The sequence below is a fragment of the Dipodomys spectabilis genome, unplaced genomic scaffold, assembly GCF_019054845.1.
Source record: "Dipodomys spectabilis isolate Male_0828 unplaced genomic scaffold, ASM1905484v1 ptg000030l, whole genome shotgun sequence".
NCBI lineage: Eukaryota > Metazoa > Chordata > Mammalia > Rodentia > Heteromyidae > Dipodomys > Dipodomys spectabilis.
In genome coordinates, this window is record NW_024870707.1 from 8,351,003 (window position 1) to 8,370,759 (window position 19,757).

Consider the following 19,757-nt stretch of genomic DNA (forward strand, 5'->3'; position numbering starts at 1 on the left):
AATCTGTGAGACTCTATCTCCACTAAATTACCAAAAAAATCTGGAAGTGGGACTGTGGCTCAAGTAGTAGAGCACAAGCCCTGAGCAAAAGCAGATCAGGGATAGTGCTCAGGCCCTGAATATAAGCCCAGGATTAGCATGCACATCTAAGCACAAGTACATGTGTGTGAGCACGCATACACACACACACACACACACACTTAACTCCCAATGAAGCCACCCACAGTAATAAAACTTTTAAGAGTACTTGATTTGGAAGCATGGGCTAAAACCATTTTTTATTTTTTTGCTTTTTTTTTTTCTTCTTGTGCTTGTAATGGGGCTTGAACTCTGGGTCTTAATGCTGTCCTTGAGCTTTTTCACTCAAGACTAGCACCCTACCACTTGAGCTATAGCTCCACTTCTGACTTTTTAGTGGTTAATTGGAGATAAGAGTCTCCTAGACTTTCCTGCCTGGGCTGGCTTCAAACTGCAATCCTCAGATCTCAGCCTCCTGATTTGCTAGAAAGACAGATGTGAGCCACCTCCTCCCTGCTTAGTTTTTACATTTTCATCTGTATATTTTAAATGGCTATATACATAACTACATAATGTTCTTGATGTTATCTTTCCAAACTCACAAAGCCTAAATCATTCATGATCTCACAGTTTGGAGGAAAATTGCTATTTCTTCCTAGTCCTCAGCCCTGGACCTTAAAAAGTTCTCAACCCTGAGATCTCAGTGGTGGCCCCATTATCTGGACCTGGCTCTGCTTGGTTGTCAGATTAGTGCCATGCGTCCCCAAGTCCCTGCACTCTTGCCAAATGGGGGTGACCCAGGGTCCAATCAGACAGTCCCTGCAGCTGGGCGGTGGCGGGGGCAGCCCCAACGCTCACGTAGATGGAAGTGCCAGAACAGGACAGCACAGCTCAAGAGGGCCAGAGCTGTGCCTACCCCCACAGCGGCATGAACCAGGGTAGCGGGTCTGGGTGGCACAATGATCTGGCCACAGGGCCCAAAGGAAGGGAAGGTCGTCACCCTCTCCTGGCCATCTTCACCTGCCCCAGGGACCTCGCTCTCCCCAGCTTCGTTAACAGCCACCACACAAATGACGTAAGTGCCCCCAGGCATCAGTCCCTTCAGTTCTGCTCTTCGGACTGTAGCATTGAGAGGGGCCCCCTTCTGTGGCTCCCCAGAGCCTTCCCAAAGCAGCAGCCAGTAGTAGTGGACTGGGGAGTACGGTGCGCACCAGTGGACCTCAGCGCGGCCCTCCTCGGCCACAATGCGAACTTCTCCCAAGCGTGGTGGGTCAGGTCGCTGGGCGGGGCTAGAGAGGCCGGGGCACAAGCAGGCCACCGGCCCAGCCCTCTGCAGCTCATGGCAGGGCACCTGCAGGTGGCGGCATCGGTCATAGTCACAGCGGAGAGCCAGCAGAGGCGTGCTCACCGTCTCATCTTCCTCATCCTCCTCCAAGTCTTGAGGGGTCAAAGGCTGAGCTCTGGGAACCAAGGAGAAGGCCATGGCCAGGAGCCACAGAAGGCAAAGAGAATGGAGCATGGAGTCTGGAAAGGTAGGGGTGAAGAGGTAAAAGATGTCAGTCCTGCTTTCTAGGGCCCCTTGCCTTCCTAGGCAGACCTTCTAAGGACAGGGAAACAAGTGAGGATCAAGATTGAAAAAGGACAGGGCTGGGAAGGTGGCTCAGTTGGTAAAGTGCTTGCCTTGCATGCATGAGGCCCTGGGTTCGATTCCTCAGCACCACATAAGCAGAAAAAAAGCCGGAAGTGGCGCTGTGGCTCAAGTGGTAGAGCGCTAGTCTTAAGCTGAAGAGCTGAGGGACAGCACCCAGGCCCAGAGTTCAGGCCCCAGAACCAGACCCAAAAAAAAAAAAGATTGAAAGAGGAAAGAGGTGAGAATGAAACTTATTTACATAAACAAAACTGGGGGATCACACCTGTAATCCTAGCACTCAGGAGGCTGAAATCTGAGGATTGAGTTGTTTTTTGTTTTTGTTGATCAGCGCCTGGGTGCTGTCCCTGAGCTTTTTCACTCAAGGCTAGTCCTCTACCACTTTGAGCCACAGCACCACTTCCAGTTTTCTGGTGAGTAATAGGAGATTAAGAATCTTAAGGACTGGGCACTGGAGGCTCACACCTGTAATCCTAGCTATTCAGAAGGCTGAGATCTGAGGATCATGGTTCAAAGCCAGCCTGGGCAGAAAAGTCTATGTGTGACTCTTATCCCCAATTAACCACTCAAAAACCAGACATGGTACTATGGCTCAAGTGGTAGAATTCTATCCTTGAACAAAAGAGGACAGCGCCAGCCGGGCGCTGGTGGCTCACGCCTGTAATCCTAGCTACTCAGGAGGCTGAGATCTGAGGATCGCGGTTCAAAGCCAGCCCGGGCAGGAGAGACTGTGAGACTCCTATCTCCAATAAACCACCAGAAAACCGGAAGTGGCGCTGTAGCTCAAGTGGTAGAGCGCTCGCCTTGAGCTGAAGAGCTGAGGGACCGCGCCCAGGCCCAGAGTTCAAGCCCCACAACCACCATCACGAACAACAAAAAGTCTTTCGGACTTTCCTACCTGGGCTGGCGTCAAATTGAAATCCTCAGATTTCAGCCTCCTGAGTAGCTAGGATTACAAGCATGAGCCACTGGAGCCCAGCCTGAGGATTGAGTTGTTGTTGGTTTTGGGGGATTTTTTTTCTACTTCATGCATGCTAGGCAAGTACTCTACTAAGTCACATTCCTAGTTCAAGCCCTAGTATTGGCACACACACACATACAAATGAAATCCAGCCCAACACATGAGATGCATGGCCAGAAATATGCAAACGTGCTACAAAAAGCTAGTGGGTTTTTTTTGTTTTTGATTTTGCTAGTCCTGAGACTTGAACCCAGGGCCTGGGCATTGTCCCTGAGCTTCTTGTTGTGGTTTCTTTTTTTGGTCGGTTGTAGGGCCTGAACTCTGAGCCTGGGCACTGTCCCTTAGCTCTTTAGCTGTAAGTTAGCGCTCTACCATTTGAGCCTCATCCCCACTTCCGGCTTTTTTTCCTGCTTATGTGGTGCTGAGGAATCGAACCGAAGGCCTCATGCATGCAAGGCAAGCACTCTAACACTGAGCCACCTTCCCAGCCCCTGAGCTTCTTTTGCTCAAGGATAGCACTCTACCACTTGAGCTACAGCACCACTCTGGCTTCTTGTTTACATGGTACTGAGGAATCAAACCTAGGGCTTCATGCATACTAGGTAGGCACTCTTCCACTAAGCCACATTGCCAACTCAGGGCTGGTAAAAGATGAGGAAGAAATGATTTACTCAGCTCAGGGTGGGGTGATCAGGGGAGAAAAAGGTAAGACTAATTTCTGGTTGCCACTCTGAGAAATCTTAGCAAACGAATCTTAGCAACACACGCAAAAACTCAGAAAGAGAACTTAAGAACAGAAAGGAGAAAGAAAAAAACCCAGAATCCTTATTCTCCACCTGTATCTCATGCAAATATTATCAAAGCAGTCCCCCTCCCTGCCCGTCCCTGCCTCCCCTCAGACCCACAGACCCCCTCACCACTGGGAGTCTGCAAGCAAGTATCGATGGTGTCCGCCAAATCGTTCCCAGCAGCGCAGGCCACACTGTCAGGTTGTATCTTCAATTTCAGTTCAGTTTTGGCTGAAAGCTTTTATACCCTTCAACCCTGATGTCACCACCTAGCCCCTTCCCTGGTGAGTGCCAAGAGGGCTGGTCCCCTCACAGGGCCTGAGTCATGAGGCCTGGAATGGGGGAAGCCACATGCAGTGTTTCAGCTGGAAGCCAGGATGCCTGGGTTCTGACAGAGGAGTGAGGTGTGGAAAGCAGCCAGGAGCTGAGAACCCAAAGGCTGAAATCATGTGAAGACTTGGGGAATGGAGTTTCATGGAGAGGAGGGAGGGCCACCTGGCTGGCAGGAGACAGGAAAACAGCTGCGGACAGCACGGGGCCTGACTTATAAAATACTGTTTGGGTTAAAAAAAAAAATCACACCACATTTATGGCAGTCATTTCCTGTCTTCTGCCTCCCAATGGACAGAGAAAGGGAGGGGTGTAAAGGCTAGGATGGTGGATCTGGGCTCGCCAGACCCGCCCTGTCCTATCCCCCACCCCTGGGGGGAGACAAGTCACATGGATGGAGCGGGAAGCTTTCTAGGGGCCCAGATCCTTGCACTTCCTAGGTTTCTGGTTGGAAACAGATGTGTTTAAAACAGCGCAGGCCGTGCATGGTGGCAAACCACCTAATTCCAGCACTCAATGAGGCAGAGGCAGGCAGAACGGAGCACTGTGTGTTCAAGGCCGTCCTGGGCTACATAGCGAAGTTGAGGCCAGCCTGAGCTACATAGTAAGACCCTGTGTTGACCCAAAACAAACATAAAAACAATATCCTCCACTGCCAGCCCAGGTCTGGAGGCTTCCCCCTGCCAAGACAACTTCCCCTAAGGTAGAATCAGAGGGGAATCGGAGTTTTCAAATCATCCAAAATCCAGTCCTGAGTCGGTGAAGCAGCTGGCATAAAATAGTTTATTAAGGGGAAAACAGGAGAAAAAGGGTTTGCTGGCAAAGTGCTGGAATGTGAGGAATCTGCCCACTTTTCCTCAAGAACTGGAGCAGGTGGAGCGCTGCCGGAGGCCATCCACAGAGGCCTCGGAGGTGCCCAGTGTCTCCGGGGCAAGGGCCGGGGTGGAGGCGGAGGCAGAGGCGGAGGCAGGAGCAGTCAGGTTGGCGTCGGTCAGCAGTGCTGCATCTTCCCAGGAGCCTGAACCTGGGCCAGAATCCAGAGTCCCAAATAAGCTACTAGATTAACCGGAGGCCCTGCCCCCACCCCAGCTGCCCCGCCCCTCGTGCCCTCACCATCACTGGCCTCGGGCTCCAGCTCCTCCTCTCCACTCAGGGGCTGCTGATCTGGCTTCTCCTCCTCAGACAGAGGACCCTCTGTGACCAAGAGGGTGACACACAGGTGAGAAACCACAGGGGGGGGGCAGGGGGGAATGGGACCCAGAGGCTGATGGAGAGAGCTGAGGAGTCAAGAGGAGGGACTGAGCAGTACCTGTCCCTGAGGGATCATCAGGGCTCTCACCATCCTCTGTCACATCTGACTGCTGGGTGGATTCTTCCTGAGTGCCTTCAGTCCCCGAGCCTCCAAAGCAAGAGAAAGAGACCTGGGGTTGGTGGCTGTGCCAGGCGGGCAGATCCAACATTACCTTCTTGAGCCTTTTTCCTAATTGTGGACTCAGTGTGATGGCTGTATGCCTCTTACTAGAGAGAGGTAGGTGGCCTCTTTTGCCAGCCCACCTCCCCACCACCACCCAGGCAACTCTTTTACCTGGCTGATTGGTAGAGATCCGGCGGAGGGCTTCCTTGCGTGAACTCTCCCTTTTTCTCATGCTAGTCTGTTGGGGGCGGGTGGGGGACAGACAACTGAGCAACAAGGTGGGAATCCTTTCTCCAGTGACCAAGGCCCCTGTTCCCTAAGCCCCAACATGTTCCTGGACCACCCACAAGGAAAGATCCTGAGGGGAAGGAAAATGGGGTTCCTGCCCTTTCTAACCTGCGAAGGGAAGTGGTGCCGGGGCCAGATGCCCCCCCACACCCATTGCATGTAGCTGAAGAGCAGGATGACGCTGAGGAAGGTGAAGTTGCTGGCAACACCGATGAAGGCGCAGGTCATGGGGAAGTTGTACAGCAGGTACCTGAAAAGCAAGAGATAGGAGGAAGGGAACAGCAGTTACCAGCAGAACCAGCCGTCACGTTTCCCAGATGTAATTCCTACTGAGTTTGACTTAAGAGTTGGATTTGGCCTCTATGTCCCCCATTCATATACCAGACCTGGTTACCCCAGGTTCTAATGAAGGTCAAGGACTTGGGGCAGCAGCAGCATTCCTGAATATCTCTGGAGCCACCCAAACTCTTCCTGAGGCCATGGATCAAGACAATAGACTCTATGAGTATTCTGCTATATTTCGGTGCGGAGACTCTAGTGTTGTTTCTTTCTTTCTTTCTAGTCTGAGACCAGGACTCAAACTCGGTTCTTGATGCTTTCACTCACTGACCAGTGCTCTACCCATTGAGCCATGCCTCCAACTCTGCAATCTAATGTTATGTTGCCCTGGCTGGCCTCAAACTTCTGGGAGCAACTGGATCTCCTGATCCCTTGGCCTCCCAAGTAGCTAAGACTACAGGCTCCTAGCACCACACCTGGTTCAAGTGGTTTCTTTCCCATCTTCCTTCCCTCCATCCCTTCTTTCCTTCTTCCTACCCAGGGCCCCATGCTCGCTGGGGTAGGCACTGGCTGCTGAGCCCCCCCTCAAGCACATTCACCTTTTTTTCTTTGAGACAAGGTATTTTTTCTATGGCCTCAAGCTCACTACCTGCCCAGGCTGGCCTGAAATCTGATTCTGCTGCCTTGGTCTCCGGCATGCTAAGATTATAGGTATGCACCAACTTACATGGTGTTTTTAAAAAGTTCCTCAGCTACCAGGCACTGGTGGCTCAGGACTGTAAACCCTAGCTACTCAGGAGGCTGAGATCTGAGGATCAAGGTTTAGGGGCCAGCCTAAGCAGATAAATCCTTGAAACTTATCTCTATCAAAAAGCTGCAAGTCAGGGCTGGGAAGGTGGTTCAGTGGTAGAGTGCTTGCGTTGCATGCATGAGGTCCTGGGTTCGATTTCTCAGCATCATAGAAGTAGAAAAAGCCGGAAGTGCAGGGCGCTGGTGGCTCACGCCTGTAATCTTAGCTACTCAGGAGGCTGAGATCTGAGGATCGCGGTTCAAAGCCAGCCCGGGCAGGAGAGACCGTGAGACTCCTATCTCCAATAAACCACCAGAAAACCGGAAGTGGCGCTGTAGCTCAAGTGGTAGAGCGCTCGACTTGAGCTGAAGAGCTGAGGGACAGCGCCCAGGCCCAGAGTTCAAGCCCCACAACCAACAAAACAAACAATCCCCAAAAAATCTGCAAGTGGAGGCACGTTCAAGTGGAAGAGTGCCAGACTTGAGACCCTGAGTTCAAGCCCTAGTAATGGCACCCACCACCGCTCCCACCTCCTCAAAAAAAAAGGTTCCTTAGGAAGTCAATATGCTGATTGCAGCCATGTAGAGAACTGGCCATGCTTGTTACCTCTGCCCAAGATCCTCTTCATTTAAGGACAGCTCCCAGGAGAGCTGCTGAGTTCCATGTCATGGAACCTCATGGCTCCCTTCAGGGCTTACCTGAGCCCAGTGAAGTGGGCATGGATGCGGAGGTAGGCTCCATACATCTGGATGCGCTTGCTGTGGATCTCAATAATTGCTCCAGTGGTAGGCACATACTGCAGGATTGAGGAAGTAAAGGCAGTGCTGGGCCAATTATCAGCCTCATCAGAGGCCCACTACCAGTCTCCATGGCCTTCCCCGCACCAACAGAGCCAACAGGGATGTTTCTCCTTCTCCTCACCCTTCACCTCACTTACCGAGTTCTCTCTATAGTCTGCATACAACTCCACTTCTAGTAGCTGCTTTTGCTCTGCAAAGCCAAACAGCAGGAGGCTGGAGAAGACCAGCGTGTCAAGCATCTTGAGCAGGTCAGAGCGATAATGCAGCATCACCTACCAGGGCCAGGAGGAAGAGGTTGGGGACAGATAGCCCAGGTTCCAATGCCCCACCCCTGAACACCACCCAAGGGCCCCTTCTTCAGGCACTTGCTCCCTCAACTTCATTCCCTGCCCCTCAGTCTCTATGCTACTACATTTGTTTATTATGTTTTTGGTTGGTCAAGGGGCTTGAATTGAGGGCCTAGGTGTGGTTCCTGAGCCTTTTTGCTCAAGGCTAGTGCTTTACCACTTTAAGCCACAGCTCCACTTCCAGTATTTTGGGATGGTTAATTGGAGACTCTCATGGATTTTCCTGTCCAGGCTAGCTTTGAACCATGATTCTCACATCTCAGGCTCCTAAGTAGCTAGGATGACAGGCACGAGCCACCAACGTCCAGTTTGTTCACTCTTTTATATGTGTGTAGGGGTTGTGTGTGTGTGCAGGTGCCAGTATTAGTACTGAACTCAGGATCTGGGTGCTGTTCCTCAGTTTTTTCACTCAAGGCTGACATACTACCACTTGAGCCATACCTCTACTTCCCACTTTCTGGGGGTTAACTGGAGATAAGTCTCATGGAGGTTGGGAATGTGGCTTAGTGGTAGAGTGCTTGCCTAGCATGCATGAAGCCCTGTGTTCAATTCCTCAATACCACATAAACAGAAAAAGCTGGAAGTGGGTTGGTGGTTCACGTGGTAGAGTGCTAGCCTTGAGCAAAAGAAGCTCAGGGACAGTGCCCAGGCCCTGAGTTCAAGTCCCAGGATTGGAAAATAAATAAAAGACTCTCATTGATTTTCCTACCAGGGCTGGCTTCACACTCTGAGTAGCAATAATTACAGGCGTGAAAACACCTGTTTATACTAACAGAGTAAAGGCTCTTTCTCTGACACTTTTCTGTGTTTAGCATAACACTGTTTCTGATCTACCATTCCCCTGTACTTCTGTCATCCTGGATGGAATAAGTGCCAGTGCACAGTGCACCATCTGAAGCTCCCGCCCCATGGCACACTCTCATGATGTGGTTCTGGTAATAGCTTATTAATGATGAGGTCCAATACTGATTGAACACACACTATATCTAATAAGAACTTTACATTTTCTCAGTTTTATTATGAGGCAGTGACTATTAAAACCTGCTTGTGGGGCTGGGAAGGTGGCTCAGTGGTAGAGTGCTTGCCTTGTATGCCTGAGGCCCTGGGTTCGATTCCTCAGCACCACATAAACAAAAAGAAAAAAGCCGGAAGTGGCGCTGTGGCTCAAGTGGTAGAGCGCTAGCCTTGAGCTGAAGAGCTGAGGGACAGCACCCAGGCCCAGAGTTCAGGCCCCACAACCGGGGCCTGATAATAAAACCTGTTTGTGTCTGAGAGGCCTTGTGAATATCAATCAATCAATCAAAATCATTATCAATCATGAGGGCAGCCTCATACTCATGATCCTTGTCCCAAGTGTTGGGATTTTAGGCCTTCACCATCATACCCAGCTGAACCTGTTACTTCGGCCTCTATTCTCAGATGGACATGCTCATCAGATAGTGGGGAAAATGTTTGTGGTTTGGTAAATGGATTCCTCTTCCCTTATCTGGACTGGCCCCTGACATCAGAACCAGGGATTTCTTCTGGGATCTCAGACTTCTGCAGTCATTCTCCACAGTTTCCCAGTGTCCACACATACTTACCGAGCGCGAAGAAGTGGAGATGATGCGGCCACCTCGGGTGTAGCATGAAACAGTGACCAAGAACATGCCCAAATCTTGATTCACAGGGGACTCTGGCAGCTCAAGCTCTAAGGTGACGCGATAAGGCTGTCCATACATCAGCACCTGCCAAAGGTAGCCATCATCTTGTTTCAAAGCTTTTCAAAATTGTGCTGTGCCTGCTAATACTCCACAGCCCCCCTGGGGATAGCACGATAGGCCCTCTCATTGCTCATGCTGGAAGCAGGTGCTGCCCCCTCCTGGTAGCTCCCATCCAAGTAGCAATCCCAAGCCTTCAGCATCCTGCTGGCTGTACTGAATGACTAGCTACTCTGTTTTTTTTTTTTTTCTTCCCAAAAGTGAACTATGTTGCCAACTGGGCCATGTGTGACTGGGGCCTGTGTACCAGTGTGGCTGTCCCCATGGACCCAGCCTGCCCTCACTTACATGATTAATTATAATCAACTGCCGGCAGTGCTCTGCCTCCCTAGCCAGCTCTGGTACAATCACAGAGCTCCTAGATCATCTTGTTACTTTTTCTTTGGGCTTTCTTGAGTCCTGTTAGCTATCTTCCTGTCTTAGCTTCAAGAATAGCTGGGACTTAGGGACTTACAAGCGGCAGCACATCAGGCTCTAGTTCCTACTCTTGGTTCTGTTGGTAGGACTGAGATTCACAGTGCAAATACTTCCTCACAGAGTTCCATCTCAAGAGGTTAAAATGTCTGGTTTTTTGTTTTTTGTTTTTGTCAGTACAGGAGCTTGAACTCAGGACCTAGGTGCTAACCCTGGGCTTTTTTTGCTCAAGGTTAGTGCTCTACCCCTTTCAGTTATAGCTTCATAATATGGCTTTTTGGTGGTTACTGGAGATAAGAGTCTCACAGATTTTCCTGCCTAACCCGGCTTTGGACTATGAATTTTCTATCTCAGCCTCCACAGTAGCTAGGATTGCAGTGTGAGCTGCCAATGTCTGACTCAAGAGGTTAAAGTTTTACATCTACACATACCCTACTTTCTCCTGACTCTTTCTTCCTTCCTTTCTTTCTTTCTCTTTTTGTTTGTTGTTTTTTGCCAGTCGTGGGGCCTGAACTCCAGGCCTGGGTGCTGTCTCTCAACTCTTCAGCTCAAGGCTAGCACTCTACCACTTGAGCCACAGTGCCACTTCTGGCTTTTTCTGCTTATGTGGTGCTGAGGACTCGAACCCAGGGCCTCATGTATGCAAGGCAAGCAACCTACCACTGAGCTGCCTTGCCAGCCCTCTTTCTTTCTTTTTTTTTTTTTTGGTTGGTCATGGGGCTTGAACTCTGGGCCTGGGCCTGGGTATTGTCCCTGAGCTCTTCAGCTTTAGGCTAGTACTCTAACATTTGAGCCACAGTGACTCTCTCCCTTTTTTTGTTTTGTTTTAGTCGGTCATGGGGCTTGAACTCTGGCCCTGGGCGCTGTCCCTCAGCTCTTCAGTTTAAGGCCAGCGCTCTACCGCTTGAGCCACAGTGCCACTTCTGGTTTTTTACGAGGTTTATTAGAGATAAGAGTCTCACTGACTTTCCTGCCCCAGCTGGCTTCAAACTGTGATTCTCAGATCTCAGCCTCCTGAGTAGCTAGGATTACAGGCGTGAGCCACCAGCACCTGGCTGACTATTTCTTTTTCTTGGTGGTGGTGGTTGTAGGACTTGAACTCAAGGCCTGGGCGGTGTCCCTGAGCTCTTTTTGCTCAAGGCTAGCACTCTTACCACTTTGAGCCACAGTGCCACTTCCGGTTTTCTGGTGATTAAGTGGAGATGTCTCACCAACTTGCCTGACTGGGCTGGCTTTGAACTGCGATCCTAAGATTTTAGATTCCTGAATAGCTAGAATTACAGATGTGAGCCATCCTGCTCTCCTGAACATTTGAACATTTCTATGTTCTTGTATTTAATTAGTGCTGCGAATTTAAGCTAGGGCTGTGCGCATGCGAAGCACACACTTTACCACTGAGCTTCATCCTTAGTCCCTCTCCACGCTTGTTTTGAATCAGAAGGGAATCAGTGTTTTTATTATTTATTTTTTGTGCCTGTATTAGCGCTTGAATTTAGGGCCTGGGTGCTACGCTTTCGTTTTTTCACTCAGGGCTGCCATTCTACTACTTGAGGCACAGCTCTACTTTTGGCTCTCATGGCTCACTGGAGATAAAGAGTCTCATAGACTTTCTAGCCAGGCTGGTTTTGAACCACAAGGCTCAGATCTCAGTTCCTGAGTAGACAGAATTACAGGTGCCTGGCTTTTGTGTAGTGCCAGTCCTGAGGCTCAAATTCAGGGCCTAGAGGTTACCCCTGAGCTTTTGTGCTCAAAGCTGGTGCTCTACCTCTTGTGCCACAGTTCTACTTCCAGCCTTTAGTTGTTAACTAGAGAGAAGATTTTTATGGATTTTCCTTCCCTGAGCTGCCTTTGAACCACAGTCCTCAGATCTCAGCCTCCTGAGTAGGTAGGATTATAGGTGTGAGTTTCTGGTACCAGCTCAACTAACTATTGGTTTAAAAAAAAAAAAGGATTTCATGAGATTCCTAACCCTTTCTCCAATGGAGGCCAGGCGATTGTAACCCAGCTGCCTCACTAATTTTTGGAAAACCAAAATGGGTAGTTTTCTACCTATAAGAGAAAAAGCCAGAAGTGTTGCTGTGGCTCAAGTGGTAGAATACTAGCCTTGAGAAAAGCTCAGGGACAGTGTCCAGGTTTGAGTTGAAGCCCTAGGACTGCCCAAAAAAAAAAAAGTTTAAGCCAGGTGTTGGTGGCTCATGTCTATAATCCTAGCTGATACTCAGGAGGTTGAGATCTGAGGATTGAGGTTCAAAGCCAGCCCAGGCAGGAAAAGTCTGTGAGACTCTTTTTTTTTTTTTTGGGGGGGGGGGGGTCCAGTCATGGGGCCTGAACTCTGGTCCTAGGCGCTGTCGCTCAGCTCTTCAGCTCAAGGCTAGCGCTCTACCACTTGAGCCACAGCACCACTTCTGGCTTTTTTCTTTTTGCTTATGTGGTGCTGAGGAATCGAACCCAGGGCCTCAGGCCTGCATGGCAAGCGCTCTACCATTGAGCCACCTTCCCAGCCCCTCTGTGAGACTCTTATTTCCAATTAACCACCAGAAAACCAGAAGTAGCACTGTGGCTCAAAGTGGTAGAGCCCTAGCCGTTTTTTGTTTTTTTTTGGTCGGTCGTGGGGCCTGAACTCTGGGCCTGGCCGCTGTCCCTCAGCTCTTCAGCTCAAGGCTAGCGCTCTACCACTTGAGCCACAGCACCCACTTCTGGCTTTTTCTGCTTATGTGGTGCTGAGGAATCGAACCCAGGGCCTCATGCATGCAAGGCGAGCACTCTACCACTGAGCCACCTTCCCAGCCCATAGAGCGCTAGCCTTGAGCCAAAGGAGCTCAGGGACAGCACCCAGGCCCTCAGTTCAAGCCCCATGAATGACAAAAAAAAAAGGGAAAAAAAATCTCATCTTCTCAAAGGACATCCACATAATCTATTGTAGTTTTTTTTTTTTCCCCAGGGCTGAAGACTGAACCCAGGGCCTTGCGCGCGCCGGGTGGGCACCCTTCTGCTGGGCTTAACCCCCAGCCCCCATCCACATAATCTAATACTAGAAGAATCTGGCACCTGGTGAACAAGTCCATCTTTTAGTCAGGTTCGTCTGCCTCATAGAAGATTCTCCTCATCCTACATAATATTCACCCTCTCCTACAACAATATCATGGAGGCTTACTACCTCCATAGTCTCATACTGTCCCAGACTATGTTGTTCTAATTCTTCCAAGTTCTATTTTTTTTTTTTTTTTGTCGGTCGTGGGGTTTGAACTCTGGGCTTGGGCGCTGTCCTTGTGCTCTTCAGCTCAAGGCGAGTGCTCTACCGCCACAGCACCACTTCCGGTTTTCTAGTGGTTTATTGGAGATAAGAGTCTCATGAACTTTCCTGCCCAGGCTGGCTTTGAACCGTGATCCTCAGATCTCAGCCTCCTGAGTAGCTAGGATTACAGGAGTGAGCCACTGGCACCTGGCTTAATTCTTCCAAATTCTTTTGGAATGCCTACAGATACATTCAGTGTATATTTTCTATCAATCATGTGAGCTGAAGAGTGCTACCCAGTTCACACATATTATTTTATTAATTCACTAGAAAATGTTCAATAGCAAAAAATGTTCAGTTTTCTCTAGTAATGAGGGACTTGGGCTCCATCTCCTCTCATCCTTCATCTTTTTATTGGGGGTGTGTGTGGGTGGAGGTGGGGGGGTGGGAAGGGTAGTTCTGGGACTTGAAGTCAGGGCCTTCAGGCTTTTAAGCTTTTTGACTCAGGGCTGGTCCTTTACCACTTGAACCACAGCTCTACTTTCAGCTTTTGCTGGTTAATTAGACATATAAGTCTCAAAGATTTGTCTGCTTAGGCTGGCTTTGAATCATAATTCTCAGATCCCAGCCACCTAACTTGACTGTGCCAACTGGGGCAAGCACGTGTGAGAGATTTCTTTTTTTTTTTTTTTGTCAGTCAGAGGGCTTGAACTCTGGGCCTGGGCACTGTCCCTCAGCTCTTCAGCTCAAGGCTAGTGCTCTACCACTTGAGCCACAGCGCCACTTCTGGTTTTTTTGAGTGGTTTATTGGAGATAAGAGTCTCAGGGACTTTCCTGCCTCGGCTGGCTTTGAACTATGATCCTCAGATCTCAGCCTCCTGAGTAGCCAGGATTACAGGGGCTCAGCGAAAGATTCCTTATCTCCAACTGTGGCTCAAGTAGTACAGCCTTGAGCAGAAAAGCTAAGGGACAGCACCTAGGCTCTGAGTTCAAGCCCCAGGATTAGAACACACACACACACATGCATGTGCACATGCAATACTTTTTGTTGTTAGACTTCTGGCTTGAACTCAGGGCCTGGGCTGAGCTTCTTTTTTGCTTAAGGCTAGCACTCTACCACTTGAGCCACAGTGCCATTTCTGGCTTTTTCTGTTTATGTGATACTGAGGAATGGAACCCAGGGCTTCATGCATGCTAGACAAGCACTCTACCAGTAAGCCACATTCCCAGGCCTCACATGATACTTATTTAGTTCAGGGATCCCATGCTTTAACAGAGCCTCGATCAGCTTACCTAATATAGAAGGCTAACTCTCCATGTACCTTCACTAGGGTTTCCATGTTTGTTCAAGTCACACTGGCATCTGGCCAGTCCTCTGGCACAGTACCCTTTGTAATAATAGGTCACACACACTTTCTAATCATCTTATAATTTTCTAGACAAGCTTTTTAAACTCTAGGGTGCAAGCCATACTATTGTAATCAAATAGCTGGTTTGTTCACCAAAGTCTACAGCACACTACACTTTCTAGCAGAGGTGACCAGTCAGATTTCCCCTAATGTCTCTTGCAGAAAGATTCAAATGCTCAAGTCATTGAGATCTTAATTTCTCTTTAGCTTCCTTTTCACTCAGGGCCCTGGTCTTTGTCTCTTTTACTCAATGTTTGCTCTTCACACCCTTCTCAAGCCTACAATCTCATGAAACTTTTCTCTAGTTTGCATACTCACCCGATCACGTCCACTCTTAGCCAATGAGACATTGGCAACAGGGAAGGAGCAGAGCGAGGTGGTGGTGGAATCACAGTCGGTCCTAAATGAGAAGAGGGCAATGATCCTCTGCTAAGTTAAGAGTTTACCTTGCCTGTCTCTCCACACATTTTCTTGGCCCTCCCATCCTACTTCACTCCTGTCTGTTAAAGAGAACAGGGGTGGCCAGGAGGTTTGAGATGCTAGAATAATACTTTCTCTTCCTGGCACTTCCGTATAGCGGACATTCTTAGATAGGAACCTATGGACCTAGTGTTTCTAAACACTCATGGAGGATCCCAGCTCCAGATTCGGATCCAAGAGTTCTGACTTGGGGCCTAGCTTGAAATTGCATGAGGTGGGTGGGTATGCAGCATGTCTGGGCATGCAGGTACTTTCATGAGAGGATAGGTTACAGGTTTCATAAGATCCATATCTCTTATAAGTTCAAGATCTACCTGAGAAACTACAATTCATGACTATGGATTTAGGAGAGGAAAAAAATTTTTTGTTTGTTTTTTGTGCTGGTCCTAGGGCTTGAATTCATGGCCTGAGTGCTGTCCCTGGGGTTTTTTTTTTGTTGTTGTTTTGTTTTTTTTTGCTTAAGGCCAGTGCTTTATCACTTGATTCATAGCTCCACTTTTGGCTTTTTGGTAATTTATTGGAGATGAGAGTCTTATGGACTTTTCTGCTCAGGCTGGCTTTGAATTGTGACCCTCAAATCTCAGCCTCCTACAATTACAAGTGGGAGCCATTAGTGCTCAGCCTCTTCATATATTTTATATTATTATTATTTGGTAGTACAATTCCATATATCAGATTATTATGAGTACAATGCTTCTAGGCCAATGTCACCCCTTGCTTTCTAATTTTTTACTCAGAATTCAGTGACAGTGGTGGAATTAGGACCTGAGCTCCCCACAGTCTAGATCTGCTGCATCCTCCAGTGGTGAAGGTTAGTCCTATTAGCAGAATGGACTCATCTTTCCTCCGCTGTAAATAAGATGACTGAAGAAACTCCAAAAGGCTCCCAGCAACTCTCACCGAGCCCCTCTCACCTGTAGTAGAAATGCACGGGGCTGAGGTGGCTGACTGTTGGCATGTAGGAATAATAGAAGGAGCCATAGAGGAACACAGACACCCACAGCAGGAGGAGGATGGTGCAGAAGAGCACCCCAAACTGTAGCAGCAGCCTGCGGGCACGGCCTGCCAACACATGGCCCACTTCTTGTGCCCACAGTACGGCGGGCACTGGTGGGTCATTGACCATGGCGGGGAGAGGAGGTGGTCTGGGCCCAGGTTCAGGTCTTGAGTTCTTAGCTGTTGCTCTGCCACATGGACGACACCCCTGGCCATGGGATGAGGCAGTTGGAGGTTCCTGGAAAAAAGAGAAGGGGAAAGCTGGGGATAGAAAAGACATACGTGGCTTCGAGGGACAAGAAACAGGAGGACAACGCAAAATCACTGTTCCTTAGGACCCTTCTCCAAGTGATGGCGCTTCTCTGCCAGCTACCCCTTCCCTTTCACAGCAGTGCCAGAGCTCCTCATCTAACTCGCCCCCAGCCATCTGGGTCAGGGACACGCTCTCAACAGAGAGAATGGGCTCCTTACAATTCTCTCTGCGGGCTGCACAGAGACGCGGCACGACTTGCCTGAGGCAGCACAGCTGGACTCGGAAGCCCGTAGCCTAAGAGCAGTCACAAATGCCTCCCAAGTCTCTCCCCTTCACCTCAGGATGAGAAAAGCCCGGCGAGGCGCGCCTCACAGGGGCAGGGCGTCCTGCAGTCAACGGCCACTCCCCGCCGGTGCCCTCCGGCTGGCCAGTGCGCTCAGCGCCGGAGACCCCACCCCCCACCCTCAGCCCCGCGCCGCGCCGGGCCGCGCCACCATGGAAACCAGCGGGCAGACGCCGCAGCTCGGCCCTCACCAGCCTCGCGCGCGCGCTGCCGAGGCAACCGCGAGAAGCGATTTCCGGCTGCCGGAGAAGCCCCGCCTCTTTCAGCCCGCAGCCTCCACGGCCCAGGGGCGTGGCCTATCCCGGGGGCGGGAACCTGGTGCCGGGGGCGGGGCCCACTTGGTGAAGGGCTTCCCACAGCTCCTACAGAGTCCAACACCTTTAGGTTAACGTGACCACCGACCACCGGGAAAAGGCGCCTCCCACCAGGCTCAAATATACCCCCAGGGCATATATGCTCTCACCCTCCAGCCTAGATCACCTTCCTCCTTGTAACCCCAGGAGCCCAAACAGGGCAGGGGGCGGGGAGCGGGGGGATGGTAATGGTGCAGGGGGCTCTAATTTGCAGCTAGCACAGCTCCTAGGACCCGTGGGCGTCGGAGGAGAGGGTTCGCCCAGAGAATGACGCATTCTTCCTGAACCTGTGCAACTTGGTGTTGTGCAGGTGGCCTGCTGTCCGCTATTTACAAAGCATGCATTTCAGCCCAGCGTTTGGTCCCCAGCTTAACGCTGCGTGATGGATCCTCCTTGGACCCTAAGTGGATTGATTCCGTTTTCCTCAGAACCAGACATTTAAGTCTAGCCCTCCATCGGTGGCATCTTCTATTTCACATACGTCTAATTTAATCACCCCCAGATAAGGCACTGCAGAAGGCCAGGCCAGGGTTGTGTACATCTTTTTGCGTGATGCTGCAATTTCACGTCAATATCACCACGCAGTTTGTCACCCCCACACTCCATCCCGGGAAGCCCAGTTATTTTCAAAATATTTCCACTGATCCCTTTACAAGTCTTACCTCCTCCTTGTCCGATCCTTTGATCTGGTCTCCGCATCCCTCTTTTCCTCCAGCTTCTCTTTGGTCTGTCATTTCTTTAGACATCTTCCCGACGATTCCCTCCGCTGCCTTTGGATCTCCCACTCGAGTCACTTTTGGCTAGAACGTGGGGATCTAGCAGCGGACCACCTGTACGCATCACATTTTCCTGGATATGGGGAATGGAGGGTCACTGCAAGAAATGAAGACTCAGACGCTAAATGCTGTGTCAGGGTAGAGGGAGAAAGGGAGGAGGGGGGTGAATGGCCAGCTGATGTCAGATTTTCAAATGAGCAGGGTCCCCCGCAACCAAGTGTACTCTACTGCAGAGACTGTCACAGGCCTAGACCACCTTCATTTAAGGGGGGGAGTCTGTTTCCGCCTGAGTTCCTTTGGGGAGGGCTCTAGCCCAGACTGGGGACTTCTGCAATGGGGGAGGGGCAGGGAGAGAGACTGTAAGGGTGGGGGTGTGCGCAGGGGATGCAGGCAGCAGCCAGGCTCCCCCACTGGCCAAGCAGTTGGTATGTTCCAGGATCTGAGCAGCTCCTTCCAGCATCCTTCATCCTTCAGGTACCAGCCATCTGGGCAGTGAGTGCTTGAATTGCAGAAACTGTGACTACCCCCTCCACCCCCTCCCACGGACCTCTGGTCTGACCAGAGGCCTTCTCTGGAATAGCTGTTTGTGCTACAGACATCTTCGGCTGCAACTGCCTGCAGGGGTGGGGCACCCATCTGAGGCAGGGTTTGGTGCCCCGCACTCACCCGACATCCCAAGGAGGCTGCTACTGCTGCCGCCTGTGGCTTCAGGTGAGTAAGGGAGTCATTGTTTCTCTCCCACTGGCAATTTAGGGGACAAGTGGGGCTGAGGTGATGGCCTCATCAGGGTAGGGCCTTTTCTGGCTGAAGCGTTCACAGCAGGTGGCTTGAAGAGCTGAAAAGCTTTAAAATCATTTGTATAGTTTGATCACCTCGGGTCTAGACGGTGTGGGAATTTGGGGAGGATTTTCTTGGGACAGGCCTCTAAGAGGGGTGGGAAAGGAGGGGAAGAAAATGTTGGGGCACCACCCAACCTTGTAAAGGTTGGTGAAGAGTGAGCGTGAAGCTGAGACAGCGCTGAGCTGTGTCTGTCTTCTCTTCCAGGATGAAAGGGGAGACTCCAGTGAACAGCACTATGAGTATTGGGCAAGCTCGCAAGATGGTGGAGCAGCTTAAAATCGAGGCCAGCCTGTGCCGGATAAAGGTGGGTGGGGCCCGGGCTCCCCTTAATTCATAGGCCCCATGGGCAGCTTCCCCAGCAGATAAGAGATGCTCCTTTCCTTGACTCTCTGGGGTCTGAGGCTCTGATGGGAGAGCCCGCCCAGCCCAAGGCCTTTGTAGGGGTGAAAGCGAAGGCTGTTGCCAGGAGCCCTTTTGGGGAAGAGAGGTTGCATCTTCCAGGGCTTCTTGCTAACTCTCCCCTCCCTGGCTGTGCCCCAGGTGTCCAAGGCAGCAGCCGACCTGATGACTTACTGTGATGCCCACGCCTGTGAGGACCCCCTCATCACTCCGGTGCCCACTTCGGAGAACCCCTTCCGGGAGAAGAAGTTCTTCTGTGCCCTCCTCTGAGCTGCCCCCTCCCTCCTCTCAGTCCTTCCCTCTCCCTCTCCAGAGCCCTTAGGTCGGTCACTGTGGGGACCCGGGGGGCTCCCCGCAGCCCTTTCCTCGCCCTGTGACATCACCTGAAGCACAGAACCTTCCGCACCCACGTCTATCCCATCTCCTCACCCCTGAGGCTGACCCTCCCCCAGCACCCCGTGATTCGGGCACCCTCCGCCCCACCCAGAGGGGTCCCCCGCGGGGCTGCCAGCCTGCGGCTCGCGGCTGGCCCCCTCCCTCGGTGACCCGCCGGAGACAATGGGGAGAGGGATGTGCGGGGGGCTGGCTCCCGGGCTCAGCGGGGGCCATGGGGAGGGGAAACCCGTTTGAGGAATAAAGTCACCCGAGCCGGCGGGCAGCTCCGGGGTCAGCGTTCTTGGGGGCAGGGTCGTCGGTCACTAGGTTTGCCATGCCCGGGGAACCACTGGATGACCGGCGCTCCCCGGGGCCGGGCACGCGGGCGCCCCCAGCGGGGGCCGCGGAGACGGCGGCCTGGGCGGAGCGGGGCGGCCTCGCACTCACCGCGCCAACGGCCG

The 19,757-nt window shown here is 51.2% G+C and overlaps 3 protein-coding genes across 5 annotated transcripts; 1 reads left to right on the plus strand and 2 right to left on the minus strand.

Annotated features, from left to right (window-relative positions):
• Positions 1–826: 826 nt before the first annotated feature.
• On the minus strand, positions 827–1,537 carry Lrrn4cl (LRRN4 C-terminal like). The gene has a single exon (XM_042675793.1). The coding sequence runs from the start codon at positions 1,535–1,537 to the stop codon at positions 827–829; it is 711 nt and encodes a 236-aa protein (XP_042531727.1).
• A 2,971-nt stretch (positions 1,538–4,508) lies between these two features.
• On the minus strand, positions 4,509–18,436 carry Bscl2 (BSCL2 lipid droplet biogenesis associated, seipin). Of its 2 annotated transcripts, XM_042676241.1 has the most exons (12): positions 18,349–18,436; positions 17,569–17,755; positions 15,876–16,195; positions 14,800–14,881; positions 9,247–9,390; positions 7,454–7,588; positions 7,215–7,312; positions 5,556–5,697; positions 5,331–5,397; positions 5,055–5,144; positions 4,859–4,939; positions 4,509–4,769 (listed from the first exon to the last, which is right to left on the minus strand). In XM_042676241.1, exons 2-12 carry the CDS (start codon positions 17,650–17,652, stop codon positions 4,603–4,605), a joined length of 1,410 nt encoding a protein of 469 aa, XP_042532175.1. In that variant the 5' UTR covers positions 17,653–17,755; positions 18,349–18,436; the 3' UTR covers positions 4,509–4,602. The 2 variants fall into 2 exon arrangements, with proteins under 2 accessions (XP_042532175.1, XP_042532176.1); XM_042676242.1 differs by lacking the exons at positions 17,569–17,755; positions 18,349–18,436 and adding an exon at positions 16,745–16,786.
• Positions 18,314–19,516, plus strand: Gng3 (G protein subunit gamma 3). 2 transcript variants are annotated; one of them, XM_042676244.1, is made up of 3 exons: positions 18,314–18,393; positions 18,727–18,826; positions 19,063–19,516. In XM_042676244.1, the coding sequence occupies exons 2-3, from the start codon at positions 18,728–18,730 to the stop codon at positions 19,189–19,191; spliced, it is 228 nt and encodes a 75-aa protein (XP_042532178.1). In that variant the 5' UTR covers positions 18,314–18,393; position 18,727; the 3' UTR covers positions 19,192–19,516. The 2 variants fall into 2 exon arrangements, with proteins under 2 accessions (XP_042532178.1, XP_042532177.1); XM_042676243.1 differs by lacking the exon at positions 18,314–18,393 and having other exon boundaries at positions 18,520–18,826.
• Positions 19,517–19,757: the final 241 nt, after the last annotated feature.

Bases quoted from the DNA above. Each gene is read 5' to 3' on its own strand.
- Lrrn4cl (XM_042675793.1), bottom strand. From the start codon at position 1,537: ATGCTCCATTCTCTTTGCCTTCTGTGGCTCCTGGCCATGGCCTTCTCC.
- Bscl2 (XM_042676241.1), bottom strand. From the start codon at position 17,652: ATGTCTAAAGAAATGACAGACCAAAGAGAAGCTGGAGGAAAAGAGGGA. The intron at 14,882-15,875 runs GTGAGAGGGGCT...CTTCTCATTTAG, and splicing joins CCCGTGCATTTCTACTACAG to GACCGACTGTGATTCCACCA. The intron at 7,589-9,246 runs GTAAGTATGTGT...TGGCCCTGGTAG, and splicing joins TCTCCACTTCTTCGCGCTCG to GTGATGCTGCATTATCGCTC.
- Gng3 (XM_042676244.1), top strand. From the start codon at position 18,728: ATGAAAGGGGAGACTCCAGTGAACAGCACTATGAGTATTGGGCAAGCT. The intron at 18,827-19,062 runs GTGGGTGGGGCC...GCTGTGCCCCAG, and splicing joins CCAGCCTGTGCCGGATAAAG to GTGTCCAAGGCAGCAGCCGA.